Source organism: Manis pentadactyla, chromosome 3, assembly GCF_030020395.1.
Source record: "Manis pentadactyla isolate mManPen7 chromosome 3, mManPen7.hap1, whole genome shotgun sequence".
NCBI classification, from domain to species: Eukaryota; Metazoa; Chordata; class Mammalia; order Pholidota; family Manidae; genus Manis; species Manis pentadactyla.
The window spans coordinates 200,803,509-200,828,220 of NC_080021.1; the positions used below are offsets into that span (position 1 = coordinate 200,803,509).

The 24,712-nt window shown below is 32.7% G+C and overlaps 1 protein-coding gene across 8 annotated transcripts in view; it reads right to left on the reverse strand.

The window, feature by feature from the left end:
• PTBP3 (polypyrimidine tract binding protein 3) overlaps positions 1–24,712 on the reverse strand; it is an 87,105-nt gene that overhangs the window by 14,202 nt on the left and 48,191 nt on the right. For all 8 annotated transcript variants that reach the window (XM_036915652.2, XM_036915650.2, XM_036915648.2 and 5 more), the window contains 4 exons: positions 22,923–23,069; positions 15,568–15,732; positions 10,403–10,513; positions 8,728–8,902 (listed from right to left, as the gene is read on the reverse strand). In XM_036915652.2, the coding sequence (XP_036771547.2) occupies positions 8,728–8,902; positions 10,403–10,513; positions 15,568–15,732; positions 22,923–23,069 (598 nt within the window). The remainder of the gene's footprint in view (positions 1–8,727; positions 8,903–10,402; positions 10,514–15,567; positions 15,733–22,922; positions 23,070–24,712) is intronic.

Below are 24,712 nucleotides of genomic sequence, written 5' to 3' on the forward strand. Positions count from 1 at the left end.
GATTTGGGGGGAGGGCAAAGGAAGTACTTTTTAAACACAAAGAAACTAATACAGATGGCTATGGGAGGGTGTGAGGCAGAAAACAAGCAGTAGGTTCTAGAGAAATGAGGAGAAATTTTGAGATAACTATCATAGAACATTAAATAGCAATAAATAATAATTACAAGAACTGGCAAGAAGTTACCAGGGCCAAATTTTAAATAATTGTTTCCAAGTAAGTAAAATATAATTAATAAGAACACATTTGTTAAAATTTGTTAAAAGAATCATTTATAAAGTTTCCATAAATTTACAATCTTCCAAAAAGCAGAAACAGAAACATTTTAACAAAGTAAGGTGTTAGAGAGTGGGTCAGTATCTTTATGAAAAGTTATTCAAATCCTTAAAAAAGGTTTAAGATTTGAATAACTAAGAATAGGTTTTTTACACTTGGAAAATGCACCACAATAGCAATTAAGGCAATATAAATTAATAGATAACATTTTTACCTAAGGAATCAGTTTATGTTATTTATAATAGCAAAACCCTAAAGAAATAAGCTTAATGTACAAATTAGAAAATGATTAAATGAGCCAATAGACAAAAGACAAAATACACAGCCATTTAAATCACAAAGCGTATTATGAAAAAATAGCACAATTATAATTGTTTTTTTAATGTGGGTACACTAGCAGACTAAATAATATAGACCAACCTTACTGCAGAAAATAACAAATGAAAGAATCAAAAAATCTTTAAAAAAATCTCGGTTGACAGGATTGCAAATTCCAAGTTAGCCCAAGGAAGTCAGTAGGAGACCTTCAGAGCATTAATCTAAAAGTGTAAGCCTAAAATAACCTATCCCATGTACCCACTCCTCTTACCCTCAGAAGAATGTAAGGAAAGTTGCCTTCATGACTGGCAGAGAAGGGACAAAAAAGTTCCTAATGTGTTATAATCAAAGCAAGCTATCATGTAAATTTGCAGCCCAAATTCACATTTCTTAAGAGTCCTAAGGAAATTAATGAAGCTGGGGATTTAGATTGAAATGGTCTCAAACACAGAGCCTTTAATGTTGCAGACAATCAAGTTCTCTCTGGAGGAACACACTACCTTAATCCTAAACCTCAAAGAACTTTCACAATGAACTTTCTAAGTAGAATGAATAACTCATCAAAAAAAAAAAAGAGATATATTTAATTGCAAAAGGACAACTGCTAAGATTTCAGACTTTGGAATTATCAGATGACGTATGCTTGAAGAAATAAAAAATGCTGAAGAATGTCTGTAGTACAGTAGACACTCTAAGAAGAGAAAAACAGTGAGAAATGGAAATAATATGAAAAGATTTCTAGAACAAATCCACCAAACCAAGAAGCCCAATGAGCTCCAATCAGACCAAAAAATCCTTAGGTAGGCAAACTCATACTGAAACAAAAGGACATCAAAGATGAAGAAAATATCTAAAGAATAGCCAGTTTGAAATGCTGACTGGTTCAAGTGGACTAATGTTAAGAATATGAAACAAATATGCAATAGCTAACTGGCCTATGATAATGGATGTATTCTAATTTTCAATGGATGTGGAAGAGTGCTTGTAACAGATAATGAAAGCTAGGATGCCATTAATTAAATATTTTAGCATAAAGAGAAAAAAAAAAGGATAGCCAGAGAGAAAAGAGCAGTAGTTAGGTTGATAGCTGACTTCCTAGCAGCAATAATGAAAACCAGAATATCAGAGTGATTTCTTTACTATATTGAGAGAAAAAATACCTGTCAACCTAGAACTTTGTAGTGAGCAAAAGTATCTTAAAATTGGCAACAAAATAAAGACATTTTTAGACAAATGAAAACTTCAAGTATGTTACCATGGACTTCCCTAATACTAAAATACTTCCTTCAGACAGAAGATAAGTGATCCCAGATGGCATATTTGAATTTCAAGAAGGAATGAAAGGCCCAAAGAACTATATATGGTGTAATCTAAATGAACACTGATTGTATAAAACAATACTAACAAATTGCCAGGTCAAAAAAAAAATCTTTAAACATAACAGTAACACCATGAGTTAGGAGGAGGTATAAGAAAGTACAAGGAGTTAAAGCATCCTAAAGTTCTCATACAGGAAAGGGTACAATATAAATTAACTTCAGACTTTGGCAAAATAAGTATGAAAGTTGAAAATCCTAGATGAAAATTAAAAAGTGCTAAACTTAAAAAAACAGCTGCAGAAAAAACAGTGAAAAATAAATACTAACAACAAATATTTTTTGAGTGCCAATTTGTGTCAGGCACAAGCATCAGTAAACTAAACAGAAAAAAAAACAAACAAAAAACCTACCCTGGTGAAGCTCAAGTCTAGTGATGAGAACAGAATAAACAATACACAGAGTAAATAACTTAATTGCTAGGGTAAGATGACAGGAATCAGGAGTCTTGAGAGAGGGCTGGTCAATGTAGCTCAAAGCGCAACATGAGCAACATCTGAGGGTATCTGAAAGAAAAGCACTCCAGGCAGAGGGAATAACCAGTGCAACAATCCAGAGGTGGGAACATACCTACATGTTTTAGAAACAGGAGGGATATCAGTTTGGGGAGCAGAAGGAGCAGGGGGTGAGCATCAAAGGAGATGATATAAAAAAAAATAAAATTGGCGTGGATAGTACAGGACTTTCTAATCCAGTATGTAGCATTTACAAAATGTGAGCATTCACTCTGAAAGAAATGGGAACGTCTGGAGGGTATCAGCATTAGACTGAATCAACAGGACTTATTTTTCTTTTTCTAATTTATATACAATAAACTGTATATATGTAAAAGGCACTATGTGAAGACAGTATGGAATAGTACTTTGTGATGTAATTTTTTAAATGTGAAACTATGATCATGATCAAGATAACAAATATTCCCATCATCTCAAAAACTTCTTAGTGTCCCTCTGCAATCCATCTCTCTCCAAACCCTGTCCCTAGACAACCACTGATCTGCTTTCCAACACAATAGGTTAGTTTGCATTTTATACAATTACATATTAACAGAATCATACAGGAGGTGTTCTTTTTTATCTGGTTTCTTTCACTCAGTAATGTTTGTCTGGCTATTTTCAGCATAGTCCTGTTACCCTTCTCTATTCCTTTTTTTTTTTGCTGAATAGTATTTCACTGCATGGATAAACTACATTTTGTTTATCTATTTACCTGTAATAGATATTTCTAGATTTGCCTTCCAAATAAAATTGCTATAAATATTTGTATGCAAGTATCTAAATTTTACAAAGCCACCAACACAGTATGCTAGTGAAAGATGCTCCACATGCTTGGTATTGAAAAATTTTTTAATTTTAGCTATTCTATCGGGCATGTAGTGATATCTTTCCAGGTGGTTACTCCGTTCATTCACCATCTTTTGTAAAGTATCTCTTCGAATCTTTTCCCCATTTATTAGTCTTTTTGTTTTCTTACTGACCTATCAGAGTTTTTTTGAGTAACTTATTTGTCTTATATATGTGTTATAATTATTTTTCTTCAAAAGATTTCTTTTAGTTTTCTTGATGGTATTTTTCAAACAGTAAAACTATGAAATCTTGATGTACCATATATAAAAAATTTCCTTTTATGGTTTGTGCTTTTTGTGTTCTAAGAAAACTGCATATCCCCAGGTTGCAAAGATTTTCTCCTATGTTTTAGAAGTTTTATAAGTTCAAGTTTTATATATAAGTCTAAGATCAATTTCAAGTCAATCTGTCAGTATGGTATGAAATAGAGATTTTTAATTTTTTCCAAAATTAAAATACCCACCTGTCCAAAAACTACTTATTGAAAGATTTACCTTTCCCTACTGAATTTTACATTGGCAGGTATTTTGAAAATCAATGTTGAAAATGTGTGGGTCTATTTCTATATTCTGCTCCATTAATCTACATATCTATCCTTTTGACACTATTAACTGGCCTGATTACTGCAGCTTCATAAGTCTTATAATTAAATAATTTTTTGAAAATGTCTTTGACTATTCTACTTTCCTTTTCCATTTCTATACAAATTTTAGAAGTTCAGTGTGTCTTTGAAAGAAAGAAAAATTAATGAAGAATTTAGAAAAAGAAATAATGGAATTAGCAAAATTTATCAAGGTTGCTCAATATGAAATCAATAATAACACTGCATTTCTATATTAGCAAAAGTTAGAAAATAACAAGGATAGCTGAAACTTACACTGCATTTAAACCAAGTACCATTCTTAACTCTAATGTATGTACATTAGGATATTTAATGTTCATCACAACTCTACCAGGTAAGTACTGTTATTATGTTAATTTCACATAGAAGAAACAAAAGAAATTATGGAGCAGTTAAGCAGTTTGCTTAAGGTTATAGAGATCATAAATAATAGGCCTAGAATCAGAATCTAAAAAGTATGATTCTTAGGAATAAATCTAACAAAACATGCAAACCTTTATGGAGAAAAGTCACCAAACTTTACTTGAATACATTAAGGAATATCCAAATGAATGGAAAGACATTCAATATTCAAAGACTGGAAGACTCTATTGTAAAGATAGAGTCAATTATCTTCTAGGAGATTCAAAAAGTCAATGTAGTCCAATCAAAATCCCAATAGATTCATTTTTGAAGGCCTGACAAATTGATCCTAAAATTCATCTGTAAATGGTGAAGAACTGCCAAGATACTCTTGAAAAATAAAGTTAAAAGATGTCTCTATCAGATATTGAGACTTGTAATGATAGAAAGAAACACAAATAATGAGACCAATGGAACAATGCCCAGAAAACTTATACAAATATTAAGCTGAAGTTAATGTTATATATTAACAATTCTAAAACTAGTTTTTGTATATTACAGGATGGAGCAAGTAAGTAAATATGTTGAGGCTAATGAATTCTTTTTTTTTTAAACCACACACACACACACACACACACACACACACCACTCATGTCCATGTAAAGAGCCTAGATGCAATGATGACCTATTAGCAATGAGCATATCTAATAACTTGATAAGATTTCCGAATACTATTTCCCACTAAAAGGAACCCCCAGGGCTCATTGGAACCCCCAGGGCTGATTCCAAGTGCTGAAAAAAGATTTGAATTTTCTTCTGCCACAAAGTAAGGAAGTGCTCAAACTTGATAATGAAGATATGTCAAAGGGCCACAGAAGCCAATATGAAAGGGGTCCCACTGGCTAAATCTAGGACAGGTTGAGCATAAAATGAAAAATCATAGTACAAAATTACAACCCACAGAATAAAATAAGTGTCTGTGAGTCCAGCATGATAAATAAACAGACAACATCATACTATAATTATACAATGTGATAGATATTGCTATGCTGGCAACCATTATTACAATATATAAACATACCCAAGTAACACATTATACACCTTAAATTCACATTGCTGTATGTCAAATTTATTCAAAATGAATGAATGAATGAATGGAATGATGGTAAAAAGAAAGTCCTTTACAATAAAATTCCCGTTAATAAATGTACAAGGAATGGAATCAACTAATCAACAATACAGTAACCATCACAGTAACAATTAATTTCAGCAATAGTTGCTAAAACAAAAGGATGAAAAGTGATAAGGAACAGGATATTTATATAGTCTCAATGTGTCTCCCTACAACTTAATTTCATAGAGAAAAACAGGAACTGTACTGGGAAGAAACTTGGCAGAAACCACCTTAATAGGTGATCAAAGTTAACAACACCAGGAATTGGATAAACTGACATCATGTGTCTCCTGATATAATAAACTGAGAAAGACATAATATCACTTCAGCCAAAAATAAAAAGACACCCACATTGAGAGACACTCTATAAAACACCTATCCAGAGCTCTTCAAAAGTGCAAAGGTCATGAAAGCCAAAGAATGATGAAAAAGTTTCAAATTAAAGAGACATGACAAATAAATTAGCCTGATATTAGATTGCTCTTTACCAGAAAAAATTCTACTATAAAGAACATTATTTTCCCAAGAGGCAAAATTTTTAAAAGGTCTAAGGGTTAAATAATAGTATTATATGAATGTTAATTTCCTGATTTTACTAACTCAATTGTAGGTAAGAACATCCTTGTTCTCAGGAAATACACAATGAGTATTTAGAAGTAAAGGGGCATCATGCCTGCAACTTACTCTCCAATGATTCAGGGGGGAAAAAACAAAACAAAAAACTACCCACCTAGGTATCCACACACATCATGTGTAATCAGAAATACAATAAAATAAACGTAGTATGACATTAATAATTGGAGAATCTGAATGAAAGATTAAAGGGAATTCTTTATACTATTCTTGCAACTTAAATTATTTCAAGACAAAGTTACTAAAATATGTAAACTTCAGAATATAAGCATATATCTTTGTGATGTCAGAGTAAAAAAATATTTGTTAAACAAGACACAACAAATATAAAGGAAAAGACATAAATTGGACTACCTACAAATACCATGAAGAGAATGAACCAATAGGCCAAAAAATGGGAGAAACTATTTGTAGCACATATAACCAACAAAGGACTAGTGTCTGGCATATATAAAAAATTCCTACAAATAAACAAGGAAAAACAAGAAACCAAACACAAATAGGCAAAACCAAACATAAAATAGGCAAAAGAGTTGAACAGAAAATACATAAGGGAGAATGGCCAATAAACAAACAAAAACATGTTCAACCTCACTGGCAATCAGGAAAATTTCATACCAGCCTTGTTGTAATAGCCTCAAACTAAAATAACCCAAATGTCTATCTGAAGTAGAATGGAAAAACAGGTACATTCATACAATGGGAATCTATATACTTGACAGTATTGAGAACAAATAAGCAATAGCCACAATATGAATATGGATGAATCACAAGTCACAAAAGGAAATGAATAGCATGATCCCATTTACATAAAATTCTAAATATAGGAGAAAAGAATAATTTAAACTAGCACTTAATGCTGCATAATTAGTGGTAAAAAAACAAAACCAAACACATTTGGAAAAAGCAGAAGAGCAAGACTGGTCTCAAAATCAAATCTGAGATTATGGTCATCTTGGGGCAGAGTGAGGAACAAAATCAATGAGGGGATACAAAGAGTGCTTCTTCATTATGGGTGAATATTTTATATGTTAACCTGGGTAGTAATTACGTGGGTATTAAATAATACACTTACATGCATGTTTTATAAGCTTTCTATAGATACAATACATATCACTAAAAACAGAGTGCTTACAACTTAATCTTAGAAGCAACTTTTAAAAGAGAATAGCTAGTAAGGTAGGAAAAAAGTCATTAGAGTATGGTGTTGCAGAAGCCAGGAGAAACAAGGAGGGAATAGTGAACTGTGTCAAGTATGAGTGAAACAGTAAACTTTCACACAGTACATGAAAAAGTTCTTTCTGTTTGATGAGTCACTAATATCTTAGGATACAGCTGGGCTTAATAATACAATGAAAAAGAATGTTAATATTCTGATCCTTTATATTTAGAAACTGAAATTCTTAATTTTATCTTTAAAATGTCTGCTTTCCACAATGCAGGAAAATAATTACACCAACAATATGCATTCACTTTTCAGAACAAATACAGTTCTGCATTTGATAGCCAAGTACTGGCAAACTTGAATGATAGCCTCAATTTCTATCACATGTTATTGAAATGGTTACTACAAAGATCTTTGGCTCTGCCAAATCAGGTATATAAATAGGGGCTGGTAACAAATATAAAACACAAGAATTTGGTCAGACCAAAGAGAAATTTTAAACATGTTAGGAATGTGAACTAAACAATTCACGTTGACTTTTTCAATTATAAATAACAAAAAGCTTTTACTTTAAAATAAAGTTACAAACTATTTTCTAGAAAATTTTGAACAACTCGTCCAAGCATTCTTTATTCTCTAACCTGTAAAATTAACAAAGGAAACTTACAACTTAAGGTCTCAACTAGCAAAAATTTATGGTGTCATTTGGGAAAGAAAAATCAATCAAAGGGTAATAAAATTTAATATTTTATCTAAATAAAAAACTATGCTTTATTTTGAGAGTATCGAACCCAAAAAGTAGCATAAATTAACCGAATGATGTATCCTAATAGGCCATGCACTGCTTTTTCTATTAAATAAAGATTTATTTTAAAAGTACAAATATACTGAGAACTGACTTTAAGTAAAAGAAGGAAGTTCTTCAAAGCAACATTTGAAGACAATTCAGAAGGCTGTATTTTATTAATGCAAAATTACAACTTCACGCAAACTTAAGGTAAAGCTACAAGTTCTGATGTTCTAAAAACAAATACATAAATCCTCTTATGTGAATAAAGAACACGCCACTAATTTAGGTCATTGTTTTAAAATATCACTACTTTAAAAGGGAAAAGTATTTCTCTCCAGAGCATTTAACGCCAATATTCTACTGGCTATAAATCAACATATTTAAACCAAATGTTAATATTTAAGACTATTAATTTGAAGCAAATGGTTGTATGGCTTATAAAGAATGAGTAATATTAATGTTAGAAAATAAATCTGTAACTCAATTTTAGATATTCAGGTGTTTTACCAACTAAGAGAATATACTAATATTATGATTTAATTAACACATTTTTGTTCCATGATTCCTGCTTTCCTTTAGAAATTCTGAGAGAATCCAAGAAAAAAAGGCCAACTGACATACATGGATTAACAAAGGAAACTTACAACTAAGGAAACTTGCTTTGTGACCCAAAATGGAACTACTCACCAAAAGCAGCAGCCATAGGGGGTTCAAGAGATGGCTGGCCATCACCAGTAGGAAGGTCTAAGCGAGTGAAGTCTCTGCTTTTGTCATTATTATATTTCACATTAAGGCTGGTGAGCTTGGAGAAGTCAATACGCAGAGTGCAGCATGCATTATAGATATTCTGGCCATCCAGAGCCTAAAGCAGGTAAGAAAGGGACTGATATTTTGCAAGACAACAACATTGATATCAAGTAGCTTCTATTTTGACACAGCGTGGCAGTCAGGTGTAAAGAAAGGCAGAGAGCACTGAACTTACAGCCAAAGACACCTGTGTTTACTTTTACCTCAGTCACTACCTAAGAGAGAAAAAGAAAATTTCTCTCAGCTTTTTCATCTGTAAAATAACGATAATCCCTATGTTGTCTGTGGCAAGATCAAATGAAAGAAGAGAAATGTAAAAACTCAGAAAATGATTATACATTATTATATTATACATTGTACTAGCCATGATTATTTTGTCCACAGTAAATGTTTAAAGATATTTTAATTTTACATTTTATCCTAATTCTTTTTAGTATAGCTTATATAGGTTAAGAAATAAAATCTTTGTAAATAGTACTTGTCAGACCCACAGCTTAAATAAAATACTCTCTACCACTTATCATTTTTTCTCTCATAAATTTATTTTATAATACTTTGAATAATAAGCTGAGGGAAATTTGAAGTCAGTTCTGATACAAGACCAAAGATCAGTAATCCCTCCCTTCACAGTAATAAAAATTCACCAAAGGGGTATTTGTTGCCACTTACAACTTCTACAAATGGCTGAATTTATAAAAATAGATACCAGAAACCAAAACAAATAAAAATTAAATAGATACCAGAAACCAAAAGAAAAAAACTATTTTCTACAAAAATAGAAAATAAACAGAAAAAAAAACTCTGACTATGATAGTTCCTGACAAGTATGCCATCATAAAGATCAAAATAATATATGCAGGTAGAGGGTATAGCACATATAATTTCTAATCAAGAGGCTGACACTGAGTGGTACACAAAACTACCATAAACCTTAGTTCCTATTTTTGAAAAGAAATTATAAATAATTCAGATACTGATACAAGGCAGAATTAGGGTTAGGGACCACGCTCAATAGAATGAATCTAATATAACCAAAATGAATGTCAAGTCTCCTATTTTGTCAAAAGAGAAGCACTTACAGTAAAAAAGACAGTATGAATTGACAGGAATATACTTCTTAAGATTAATTCTTCACCAATTCAGACCTCAACAAGATTCAATAGTGAATATGGTTGCAAAAACAGTGAAATGAATCAATCTTCAGCTGATTTAACAGAGGTAAATGAAGGTACAAGGGCAAAAATAATTCAAATTTACTAGTAAGAAAGATTGTATCAGGAGTATCATGTTCAACTCTAGACTTTAAGCATGACAAACAGAAATGAGTCCCACAGATCTGATAGGTGATTTGAAACTATTTCTTATGAAGAAAGAAGTAATTTTTAGCTTCTTATACAGAACAATACTTTTAAAAACAATTTTATATAATGTATATTTTATTACAATTAAAAATACACATGGTAACCTGGAGCAAGGGAGAAGACATGATGGCTTCCTTTGGTATCACTAAAGTGACTGATTAAGAATTGAAAAAATTTTTAAAGGTCATAATTACCAGTTTGGCATAATGTGCATTCAATGGGTCAGCATACTGAAGCAAGGCTTGAAACTGATTATTCTTTGTAAAGGTAATAATCTTCAAGACGGTGCCAAATTTAGAAAATATCTGGAAAAAAGTTCATATAAAGTTAAATATAAGGAAAAAATTAAGCTAACATATCTTTATAAACATAACTTGATTCATGAATCTCATTTTTAAATGAAAATAATTTCCTCTATTAAAACTGTTTGGTACCAAAATGACTTAAATCAAGCCTAAAATGTTAAAATGTTTCAACACCCACACATGGCTTAAAACAGTGCGTAATGCACAACAGCCATTCAAATACATTTAACCTATTTTTTAGCATGTCATAAATGGCACAATACCAAAACAGGAGGCTATAAGAGGAATTAATCTTATGAGATAATGGTGTTACAAAGCATATGAATGAAGTGGATGAGTAGTATGGATCAACTATCTCACCCTTAGAATCAGCATCTACTTTTTGAGATTTTTATAGACAGAGAAACTCAAGATGTTCAACTAGAGGCTGCTCTATTAATTCATGAATATACACAGAGCACTGTTCTAAGCACTAGGAAGTCAGCAATTAACAAAACAGAGACAAGAGTCTCACTGTTAAAAGATGATATAAACAGATGAGCAAATAACACGACTGGTCATAAAAAAAACTTTATGAATCAAAATAAAAAGCAAAATGGATGAGTGTGAACTGGAATGCACACTGGCAAGGTGCAAGGATAGTCAAGGAAGGCCTTTCTGAAGTGTCTTTGTAGAAGAGGAATAAACAAAGCATGGGGAAGGTTTCCTGACAGATCCCTGGTTACCAGTGCTCTTACAATACTTATTCTACTTAACTACCAAGAGATTTGTGGCTAGTTATTACAGTGCATTTGATTTTCCTCTGACATCCAATTTTAAATTTGGATCTAAATGAGCGAGAAATCTGTCCTTCTGCTTCTAAGAATAAAAGATAGGTATTCCTTGTGCTGGTAAGAATTTGCTATTATCAAATACTATGTATAAGTGTCTCTTAATAAGCAAATGGTCCTGCATTTAATTATTAGGAAGAATGATAAAGAACTATCCTAGAGCACAGGCAACAAAAGAAAAATGAATTCGAATACATCAAAATTAAAATCTTTTTTTTTGTACATTAAAAGACACTATCAACAGAGTAAAAAGACACAAAAGGGAGACAATATTTTCAAATCATTTATCTGATAAGGGGTTCATATCCAGAATATATAATGAACTCCTGAAACTCGTGAACAACAAAAACCCAATTTAAAAACCATCGAAGGACTTACACAGACATTTCTCTAAAGATAATGATCAAATAGCCAATAAGCACATGAAAAGATGGTCGACATCATTAATGATTAGGGAAATTAAAATAAAAACTACATTGAGATTCCACCTGATGTCTAGTAGGATAGTTACTATCAACAAAAAAAACACAAAAAACAGAAAACATCAAGTACTGGGGAAGATGTAGAAAAAAACAGAAACCTTGTGCATTACTGGTATAAAATGGTGAGGCTGCTATGGAGAATGGTAAGGTGGTTCTCAGAAAAAATTAAACATAGAATTACCATATGATCCAACAATTCCAATTAAGGTATCCATTGTATGGATACACCACATTTTGTTTATCCCTGCATCTGTGGATGGAGACTTGGGTTACTTCCGTATTTTGACTTTTGGAAATAATGCTGCTGTGAACATGGGTGTGCAGATACCTCTTTGAGTCCCTGCTTTTAGTTCTTTTGGGAATATACCTAAATTGGAATTGTTAAGTAATAACATTTCATTTGCTCTCAAATTTGGGATAATTTCATACTAAAATTATGCAGAGAACCCATTTAATTTCCACTTATCCTTCATATTTTGTTACTGCTTAGATTCTTTATCTCATTTAATTTTAACAACAACCTGATGCACAACCTCACTGACAGCTGTTTGGCTGTGTTATTTTTATCTGGATGTGCTAAGAAAATATAAATTGACTGGACTGGCTAACCATGGATAGCTCTCTAGAGCCCCCTGGATTATATTTACTGAGAGAGGAATTACAAAAATCAATATGATACTTTTGAATAAAATAAGTAAGTACCAACATCAGGGAATTCAGGAATGCCTGATGTGTGATTTTTAACATCTTTTCATAATTATCAGTATATTAAATTTTAAACATATTTGGTCTCAAAAAGATTAACATTCAGGAAAATTTAATATATAAAGACTTATTTTTATTAATTATAAGGTCTTTGACTCTATTTGCCTGATATACTGATTTCGCTATCATAAACATCAACAGAAATACAGACTCAACTCTTGATGTCTCCTGTGCATTTTAATCTTTTCAGACTTTAAAATGGGATGAAAAAAATCTATCATCTCACTCTTCTACTCAAAATCCTCCAATGGCTTTCCATCTCACTGTACAGGTTATAAAGCTTTTTTCTTCATCTGGCTCCTAATTATCTGACCCTATCATTTATGGATTTCCCACTTCTTTACACTCCAGTGACCTAGCCTTATTTCTAATATTTGAAACATTAAGCACACTTTCATTTTAGGGACATTGCACTTGCTGTACTTTCTGACTGGATGATTATTTTACCACATGTACACATAAATTATACCCTCACATCCTTCAAACCTCTGCTCAAATGTCACTACACTGGAAAGACCTCCCTCCCCTTACTTCCCTCAACTAAAAATAGTACTGCTTCCATCTTGGTCACTCTCAATCCTCTTACTGTAGGCTAAAGGAAAAACACTAGCTTCTATAGATGTTAAGAGATCAGCAAAAATTGTAACATTATCTGCAAATTAATCATAACAACAACTTAAATATAAGGGTGTAATCAACTCCACACTTTTTTATATTTCTCCATCACAATATTTATCACATTGTATGCTATTCCTTATGAAATTATATCTTACCCATACAAGATTACAAGATCAAGGATCAATTTCTTACAGTGCAATTTACTAGCATCTGATAATTACAGCTAACATTTCTTGGGCACTTAATATATACCAGGCACTGTTCTAAGTGCTTTAAATGCATTAGCTGTAATCCTCACAGTAAAGGTATAGATACCATCTTCATCCCATTTTATATATTTACAAGAAAAAGACAAAGGTAAGTTAGTTGCCCAAGGTCACAGAAGTAGTGTATGTAGAAGAGCCAGGATTCAAACCAGCTGCAAACCCTGCATCCTTAATCATTACATTACACTACACTCTAGTTGGCTAATAGAATACAGTACCAGGGGGAGATGGCTTAGTTAATGTAATTAGAGAAAAGCTCTCTGTGGGGGTGAATTTGAGCTGAAACTGAATAATGTAGATTCAGCTAAGTGGCTATCTTGGTGAAGAGTGTTCCAGGTCTAGGAAACAGAAGACAGAAACTAAGACAGGAATAAGCTGTGGGGTAAAAAAAGAGGGCCAAAGGGCCAGAAAAGCCAGGGGACTAAACAAGAACAGTGTTAGGAAATGAGATTAAAAAGATTGGGAGAGGTCGGCCTGTGGAGGCCTGGAAGGCCTTGGTAAGGAGTTTGGTTTTATCCCAACATCAATGGAAAGGATTAAACAGGTGAGTGCTGTAACTCAAAGGCTAAGAGTCCCACCACAATGGTTACTACTGAGGACTCTCAGAATTACTCCTCCTCACTTGAAGGACCCCATGACCTTTTGGGAGAGAATCAAGGTTTGCTACTGCTCTCAGGGGAATGATAAATGGAGCAACAGGACAGGTTCACATGACCCTGCCTAAGCTCAACTGCTGACTGATGGCAAAGTTGAGCCACAGATCCAAGAACACCTTTTGTAAAACACTGTAAGTTAGTGGTAGCTACAATGTTCCAGTAGCAAAAGTAAACAAACACTGCTGATGGATCAACATTGTTCGGTGCCACTTTGCAGGATAAACAGAAGAAATGAAAATCTACCAGAACAAAGAAGCCCATCACTTAAGCCAACTTCTGAGCCTTTAAAGAACAGTGGCTATGGATACTACTGTTAAGGCCTTCCCTGGGATATGCTGCACCAATGCACATAGTTAGAAAATGGTACTCAGAAAGTTATCATCAGGAACACAGTAAGCCTAATAAATGGTATATTTTGATATTCACATGCATGGCACAGAAACTGTATCAGGAAATGTATCTGAGCTCTACTGCCAATTGGTACAGACTGTAGGGAAATAACTTCTAGGGGTCCCCAGTTTCCTTATTTGTAAAATATAAGATCAGAATAAGATGCATTTCAATTCTTAAATACACATGCATGCACAAATCCCTTTGACTCTTCACTTAGTGCAAATCCAAAGGTTTGGAAAACAAATGATTCTGGACTGGCCTAGTACCATGCTGTACAATACATGTTGAGATATAAATATGAAAATAAGCATGTAATATGTTTTAGTCATTAAATATTTTAACAAGCATAATGAAACATAACCAATATGCAACTAAAGGGAACAAAAACTTACTGAAAATTTTGAGCTAGATGCCAAATAAGTTTACGTGCACAGATTACCAGATAACTGTATGTTACATTTTGCGGGTATGTATATAATGGAGTATTATTTTAAAATATGACATGCATACAAAAGAAACACTGGACTTCACATTAGGAGGTTTGAGTTCTCACTGGGTCTTCAATTACTCTCTACCTGAAGTACCAATTATCTGAATCTCAGTTTTATTTACTACAAAATGTTACTAGATAGCCTTCCAGTTCTTAAATTCTGTAAGAAAAGTCCACGTTGCATACGCAAACTGCATCCCTTCCTTACAGAGTTTTAGAAATAAAACTACTTGATATAAGAACAAATCAACAGAAATTAATTGGTAGTTTTCTACACTGATGTTACTTTCTCAGGAATATTTACAGGATTCTATGCTTTGTTTAATTTCCTACACTCCTTTTAGAATCAAGTATTTAAGTTAGAAAAAGGAGGCTGTCAAAAATTATCACCAATTGATACTATTTCTTTTGTGAAACAGGATGCTATGGATTTATTTTTATTATTTAAACAAATACATCAACAAAATCAACAACCTAAAAAACTACGGATATAAAACATCAAAAGTTACAGAGCTCACATTTGACTCTGCTTTCATAAGAATGTTCTTCCTTACCTGATGAAGAACTTCCAGAGTAACAGGGTAAAAGAGGTTTTCAATAATTATTCGGAGCACAGGGCTCTGCCCAGGTAGGATTGTGCCTTCATTGGTAGGAGCTCCAGGAAGGGCCAGACTTCCTGACGGGACAGCACTGACAGCCTGCAGTGCAGCTTGGGCTCTCTATTTAACAATCCAAAATGAGAAGCTTTGTTTACAAAGAAGCATTATATGAATCCCAAAACTTAGTTGATGTAAAGTAATATTGAAGTAATATAGTCAAATAAAAATATACATACTTACTTTCTCTGTATGCACATATCCTAAATCTGCAATCAGTCAAGAGTAAAAAAACAAAAACAAAAACCTGCTTTCTTATCACAATACTTAAGAAACTTCCTTATATTTACTTGATGAAAAAAACACATAGCAAAAAAGGGAAAATTTGGATACAATTTTTATTTCCCAAATTTTAAATGACAGTAGGAAAAAAGACTGTGAAACTAACATTAACAACCACTTAAAAAGTACTTGAGTTCCTCATTTTTTTTTTCCACCTCCCTGAACAATCAAGTTGTAAAGTCTCTGGGGGGCATATGATAGATGTAAATATGAGGAGGAGAGGAACTGTGACAGTTCAGGGTTGGGTAAGCAGGGCACCCTCACAGGAAGGCATCCTGGCAAGGAACATCAGAGCCAGAGCAACGTGAGGAAAGCATCCACATGGTAGGGCTGCTTAGGGGAACCTGAGCCCAGACAAGGTAAGGAACATTATCTATGCATGTCAGATATCATGCTACATATCAGAATCTGAGGTCCATGAAAACTATAAGGCATCTATCTGCTTGGCGCAGGTAGCCAATGTGGTAAAAACAGTCTGTGCAGGGTGAAGAGGTCCAAGAGGGCCTGAATGGCGTTAAGGAGGTAATGCAAAAAGGGGCAGCCTGATGTGCGATGTTAAAGCCCAAACAGGGGTAGGCAGGCAAGTTTCTAAATACCATGCTCTACTAAACCGCGATGCTCTGAAAAATGTCTAGTTCCAGACTGGAGCAAGGAAAGCACAATAGGCACAAGGTAAGTATGGAACTTTTTCATTTTTGTGTTTTCTTGTTTTTTTACCAGAGTGCAAAGAAGCATTCAAAGAATGATGAGAACATGCCAAAAGGACATAGACGACAGCTTGAAAGGGTTCCCACTGGCCAAATATAGGAAAATTTGAGAATCAAAATAAAAATGATTGTAACAATAACCCATCAAATAAAATAAGAAACCTTAAGTCCATACTGATATAAATTGACAGTTGACAAGGAACAGTATATTGACACTGCCTTAAAGTACTTTAGCCCCAAGTACTCTCTTTTCCCCTCTCAAAGTCATTAAATTTACAGTGCAGAAGCCAGGCAAACACTGACCCAATCAAGTTATCAAAGAGCACATCACCAATAACGCAACAAACTGAAACTACCTGCCACCTGATATGATGCGCTGAGAAAAATGAACATTATTTCTGTGGTGTTCCTGTCAAAGCTATATATGATGAATCTAGTCACAAGGCTACATCAGACAAACTCAAATTGAGGGGGACATCCTAGAAGTTAAGTTTGCCTGTAATTTTCAAAATATCAAGGTCATGAAAGTCAAAAACTGAATAACTATTTCAAAAGAAAGAAGACTAAGATAACCTGACTTCTAAAAGAACGTGATTCTGAATAATGTTTGTTTGGCTCTGTAACATATTATTCAGACAACTGGCAAAACTTGAATGAGGAGAGGATTGGAGGGAGGTAATGTATCAATGTTAATTTCCTGTTACTGACCACTGTATTCTGGTTTGTAGGGGAATGTCCTTGTTTATAGGAAATGCAGAGGAAAAAGTACTGGACTATGAAGACAAACTAGATGAGCAACTTATGCACAAACGCCTCAAGATATCACATTCTTTGTATTGTATTTGCAACTCTTCTCTAATTTTGTGACTGTCTCAAAATTTAAACCAATTACTTGAAAAAAGTGAAAGGAGGGAAAATTGAAGGAATAAAAACCACCACTGATGATTACTGAAATTAAATGCAAGTTTTCATCACTCTCTTGTTCCATATTGACCATTTCTAAAGAATGGTGATAAGTACTAAAGTTTATATACCATAAAATGAAAAATCCCACTACTTTAATTTAGCTTTTATTTTTACATTATGTATTCACTTGCAATTTTAAATATCACAGTACTTATATGTTACTTTGAATTAACATTTTTCGTTTTGTTTTGTTTTCATGATTTAAACATTTTTGTATTACTATTTATTATACCAACCTCTATACCGTGAGATGAGTAGTTTTACAACACTTTGCTATGATAAATAACATTAAAGTAACTATCTTTCTGAAAACTGGCATTCTTTTACTTTCTGAATGCTTAATACTTGAATTTCCATTTTATACTTACGTGTAAATTTTTTAAATACCTCTTAAAAACACTTTTATGCCATAAATACTCTTATGTATCAGGTAATGCATAAACTGCCCAACATTCAGTTTCCAAAGCATCATTATCTTTGAGAACAATGTGTAAGTAAATACTTGAGTATTTTTATATCATTGGTTTTCAAAACTATGCTTTTATAAAGCCAAGTCTGTGGAATACTGAGCACCCCAATCCCATTTCAAACATGACAGTTTATCTCATCTCTTTTTCAGTGGGCTCCCCAGTAAGATTTTGTTTGGAAAAAAAGGGTTCTACTGCTTTCAAGTCTGAAAACTGATTCACACTTCCACTTTGAGCCTACAATTAGAAGAGGGTAAGGGTTGTGTGTGTGTCAATCAAAGACCCAAAAGAAAGAAGTTAAAATGAGCAGACAAGGATGGTTAAAGTGGTATTATGACTGTATCGCATACACACACACCCACAGAGCTTAAGTACAGACATGGGAAATAAAAAACAGTGCTGTCCAACAGAACTTCCTGTGATGATGGAAATGTTCAATATCTTATACTGTCAATATGACAGCCAGCAGCCACATGTGGCCAGCGGGCACCTGAAATGCACCTTGTTCAACTGAGGGACTGAATTTTTCACTTTTTATTTTATTTAAATTTAGCCATATGTAGCTAGTAGCTACCATACTGGACACAACTCTAGAAGACCTAGGAAAGATGACACCATCAGAGAGAGGTTCCAAGCGGAAAAACGGTTCCTTTTCCTTTTAGATTACGATGATTAAATCTTAACAAAACTAAGCTTGCACAACCAAAGGTAAATTTAACCTCACTGACATTACTTTATTAACCCATTAATCATTCTACCAAATCTTTTTATTCAACAATTCTATATATATGTTTGCTGCCATTAGTACTACTGTTGTAGTTGTTCCTCTTTCTTCACTCTTTCCTCTATGGCATGAGGATACCATAGCAAAGAAATAGAAAGCCACAGTATATACTGTTCAAATCATTCTAGAGTTGTCAGTATACTCAGCATTAGTACTTCACAGAGTATTGAATACAAAGGTCTCTGCATAGCAGGCATGCAAAAAATACTTTGACAATGAAAATGTAAGAAAATAACACTTGAAAAAAATACAGACTTATTTTATAAGTAGCTCTATAGTTGCAATTTTTAGTCAAAAACATTTAAGACAAAACACAAAATTGAGGAATACTCTCCACTGAGGACAACAGAAAAGTCGTGGGGTGGAATGGGGACAAGAAATGTCTTCTTAAATGAAGAGATATTTCAGATACACAGAAGACCTTTGTTCTGTGTATCTATCTGATGCTAAAAATTATGAGGCAGAATTCCTATTATGGGAAATAAAATTTTAAATGTTTCGACAACAAACTCTCTGGAATGCTTATATTAGCTATTATTAAAGGAAATAGTAATATGATCAGAAGACCAAAAATATATATTGAGGTGGGAAAAGAAAATATTCATGTAAAATTTAAACATGTCTGAGTAATGTGAAGAAGACATTTCTAAAACTGAGATGTAAATGAATATACAATAAAACGCACAAATCTTAAGTGTTCAGTTTAATGGCATTCTGAGGGAAATTTTTTTAGGGGAAATCCTTCCACGGTCAATTCTCTGCAGATTTATAAACTCCAAGCCACAAGGTCAAGAAAAATTGCCTACACAATAACAGCTGCTAGTAACACAACCATTTCTTACATACTCTACCTCAAAATATGACCTAAATTTCTTAGCTATAATTTTAATTTAAATGAAGGGACAAAAATATTTTATATTCACCTGACCCTCTTGTAAGTATGTTCATAAGGAAAATAAGTTATGTAGCATGTTTGGGGATATCTTGCTATTCAGGGAACAAAAGAAAATGAAACAGTAATTTATCAGCTTCCCAGGGCTATCAGAATAAAAGACATCTGGTTCATTTTATATATAAACAGGTAACTTCAATTTTGACTTTAGCTTTGGTGTAGGACTTTGAATAAAAGAAAAATTATGTTTTATCAAACTTCAGTGCATAAAAATTACATAGAAGTAAAAAATGGAAAAGACACTGGGAAGAAATCAAGGCTATCTAAGAATAAACTAGGTCATTTGGGCTGGCTTTGGTTGCCAAGCAACTGGGATTTCTCACTGTTTCCCTTTAGAATAATCCAGGCTTTAAGAGTTTTATTCAAATATTTATTTCTTTAACAAATTCAATTATTTATTTCATTAACATATTTAGGAATCACTAATGAGAAAACTGCATGACTTACATGAAGGAAAACCTAAAACTACTGAAAGACAGGAAACAAAATTATCTTCCTCCTCAAAAGGATGAGAGGATAATATAAATATGTTAATAAATATGTTAATTTTCTTCAAATTAATCTATCACATCAACCCAATTCCAACTGTGCTTTTTTTGGGTAGAAATTATCAAAATAATTCTAATACATCTGTAGAAATAAAATATATCAACCAGTTAATTTCTAAAAAGAGACAATAAAGAATAGGGCTTTTCCCTACACTGAAAGAGGAATGGAATAGAATGGACTCCAAAGGTAGTCCAGATTAGACAAGGAGTGCATTCCATGTGGGCAGCACACACATGGATAAAGGCCATACGAGCAAAATGTCTAGACATGTCTAACAAGTGTACATAAGCATGTTGTAAGTAGGCATAGCATGTGTATGGAAAACTTGAACCTGACAAAGGACAAGTTTCAAATGAGTGGATAATAAATGGGTTATCAAAAAACAACAAAGGAGAAACTGGTCACTAGGAATGAAAAAAAAAAAAAAGACAAAAGCCTTACCCTCACTTCTCCTCCCCAAAATATTCTTAATAAAACAAAGATTTACAAATTAAAATAAAAACAACTAAACCTAAAAACAACTAAAACAAAGTATGAGAAGACAACACAGGTGAAAAAAATCTTTTTAATTTTGCTATCCTAAATCTTTAAGAGAATGATATCAAAATCAGAAATTTTAATACAATCTTGAGATTTGACTACTGTAAAAAGATATTTTAAAAACTGCTTAGCAGACAAAACTCAGACACAGAAAGTAGAATGACAGCTGCTAGGGACTACAGGGAAGAGGAGAATGGGGAGTTAGTGTTTAATGGGTATAGAGTTTTAGTCTGGGTAAGATAAAAAAAATTCTGGAGATGGATGGTGGTGATGGTTGCACAATGTGAATGTACTTAATGCCACTGAACAGTACACTTGAAAATGATTAAAATGGTAAATTTGTTATATTTTTTACCACAATTTTAAAAATAGGGGAAAAATGCATTAACAGAAATCACAACACTTGACAAGTTATCAAATATAAGTAAGTAAACAATAAGATACAATTTCTCACCTATCATATATTAACAAAGACAGGAAAACTCCTTGTTCATAAATTATCAGTGGTACCCTAAAGGCATGCACATAATCTTTACAGAAAGCAATCATGTAACATGTATCAAAACATAAAATATGCATATATTTAGTTCCAGCAATTTTGCTGCCAGAAATGTAAACTGATAAAATAATGCTGTATGTTAAGATACGTAAGAATGTTGCTACAGTATTATTTATAAAAGCATAAAAATGAAAAACAAAAATCAGTGTCTATTAAGAAACTAGACAGATTATGGCTGTTTTGTAGGGAGTATTATATAGTCATTTAAAAATTATGGAATAATTCTGTATTTGTTATCATGAAAAACATTCATAACACAGAGAAAAAGTCAGAGCTTTCAAAACATTAGGATTCCACTGGTGCAAAATACATAGACAGAAAATAGTATACCTTATAGAGAAGGGATACACGCCAAAATGTTAGTTAACTAGTTATCTCTGGGTAACTAGATAGTTTCTGTTTTGTTTTGTTTTTTACTTTTCTGGATTGTTTCAATGTTTTGCCATGAGCATGGAGCCTATTTATAAAGTACTTTTTCAAAAATTTAAAAAGTCTATACTATTTTAAATGCCTAACACTTTAGTCTTAAATTTATACAGTTTATTATATGCCACTAATATTTCTTAGAACAAGTTAAAGATTTTATGCAGGAAATGTCACTGTTTTTGAAAATAGTTTTGCAAATGGTAGTTTAAATTAAATTTAAATTTAAATTCAGCAGCTTGTGTTATAATGACTTTCAAGACAGAATCAATGAGTTGGAGGAGTTATTTTACCTAGAACAAGAGTAGGGGCCAAATATACTCTTAACATAATAAAAAAATCCTTTCTTAAAAAATGTACTTGCTTTGTGGATAAATGTTTTCTGCCCCTAAGTAACTTTAAATTATTATTTTAACTACTAAAAAACCAACCTGGAGAGACACAGAAGATTCATCCTGAACCGTATCAAAATAAAAACTGGAAAATGAGGTAAAAAATGTTGATAGTCTACATTCTGCATTCATTTTGAAGAGTCAAAAATCATTTAATGAACATGTTTATACAAATTCTTATAAATCTTAAATTCAGTTACTTAGCTTTGCAATGGAAGTGTCACAACCTCTTAATGTCTTTATAATATATTCTGTGAAAAGAACGTGGTGACTTCTAAATATGTAAATGTTACATGTACTGTAAAAAGAAAGGGTTGACTTTCAAAGCTCCTTTTAGATCTGAGGTTTAAGAGATATATAACAGTATAAATTTTTCCTTTTTCTCATGAAAACATTTGCAAGGGAAAACTACCAATTCTACCATCTATATTGTAACTTCAAACATATTTCTAAATGGCACTACTTTCTTATTCTTACGTGCCTTTGGGTAAGAATTTACATACAGTCTTTACTATTAAAGCAATCTAAGGAAAAAAAACCCACATTTTTCCCCCTCTGAAAAATAGCAAATTAATTTTAAGTTATTATACTATGTGTTCTATAATTATTTTTTAAATGTCTTTAATACTTACAGCTTGATTAGGTAGATTGTCAGTCTTAAGTTCTCTGTGATTGGAATACTGAATAAAAACAGGCTGGCTTCGAAGGTGAGGAGTAACAGGAGTATAATAATTCACCATAGTAACAGCAGCTTCCTCAGAAGCCATTTCCAAGAAAGCCTGCAATAAACACAAGAACATTAAGTGAAAGCTCATGTTTTAAAAGACAGTGAAGAACTATTTTATCATTATAGCTTGCTCTAAACTTTGGCATTCTCAGAAGAAATTATATTGCCCCCAAGGGGATGAAAAGATTTTAGCTTCAAAGTGTATCACTGACGTTAATTGGAAACATATTTGAAAAGCTGGATTCCATAAAGGACATGGGCTTGGGATATCACCAGATGAGTAAACGATTTTATGTGGTTTTAGTTTCCCTCCCTCTTCTGTTGTTTCTAAAATTTCGAAAAAAAAAAAAAAAGCAGAAATATCGCCATTGTAAATGGATGCTTTCAGGGATTGAGATTTAATAGTTCTTTCCTAAAAAATTCTCAGAGACAGGACATAACAATTTGATCTCCTTTCCCTTTTTATAGAACAGCTATTTATGCATATGATTAAATAGTGCATACAGGTGCAAAGACTCAATTGTTCAAATTAAGGAAACAGAAAAACTAAAATCAATACTGATTTGAGTCTTTCAAGTGACTTTTTTTGGATACCTGTGTTTAAAAAAAAAACAAAAACAAAACAGGCCCAAAATGGAGTTACTTGGGTTAAGCCCATGTCATCAAACCAACACTTAGAACACAACTTAATTACAGTTTCATCCTCTCCTCTTTAGTCAATCTGGAATTACCAGCTGGATAAACCCCTGCCATTCCCTAAAGAAATATGACCTTGCCTGGAACAATCCACTCTTTGCTAGTAACCTCCTTGCCCTGTCCCCTTCTGCCTGTGAGAAAGTCTTTTGTTTTGTATCACTTTCAGAGCTAGCTGCTTTTTACCTACTAGTGGGATAGACGGTGGGGCGGGATGCTGTCATTCATTAAGCCAATTAAGATCTGTAAATCTTACTCAATTGAATTGTTTTTTAACATCTGTAATCATTCAGTAATATTAGACATTTGAAGAATAACATAGGCAGAGCTGAGATGGAAGAAGCTCCTTGGTATTTATGTCATGCTATTTACAGCTTGTGTGAGGACACCTGTAACAGGAACAGGATACTTCTGGAGCTTTAAGGTGATCAAGTTTTGACACCCTATCTTACTGGTTAATTAAGAAGATAAAATACAGATTTGTACTAAGCATTCTGAGCCCTCGAATTACCTTAAGAAGATCTCAATTTAAAATGCAGGAAGAACCCTTTACCCAACTGAACACAAATTTCTTGTTAGACAATTCAGTCCTTATTTTTTTTACTATAATAAAGCATTTAATTAGCAAGCATATAGTAACCACTTCAAATTATGTATAAAACATTCACTATTTGTAAAATAAATATTAACAAAATTTACTGAACACAGAAAGTGGAAAACATCTATAAATCGAAATGTTTGTTTATAGTTACCTTAACTGCCAAGAATTCCCATTCAGAAAATATTCTAGTAAAGGAATATTAACTTGACAAATGCTAAATAAGATGCTCAACTGTACCTATCAAGTGTCCCAACTGAATTAAATGCTTCAATTCAATTAACAATATTCTATGAAGTAGTGATGTTAGCCCCATGACAATGGATCAAATACCATTAACTAACTGTTCCAAAATAAACAAAATCCCACTATTTTCAAGAAATAAGACTTCAAATCATTTACTC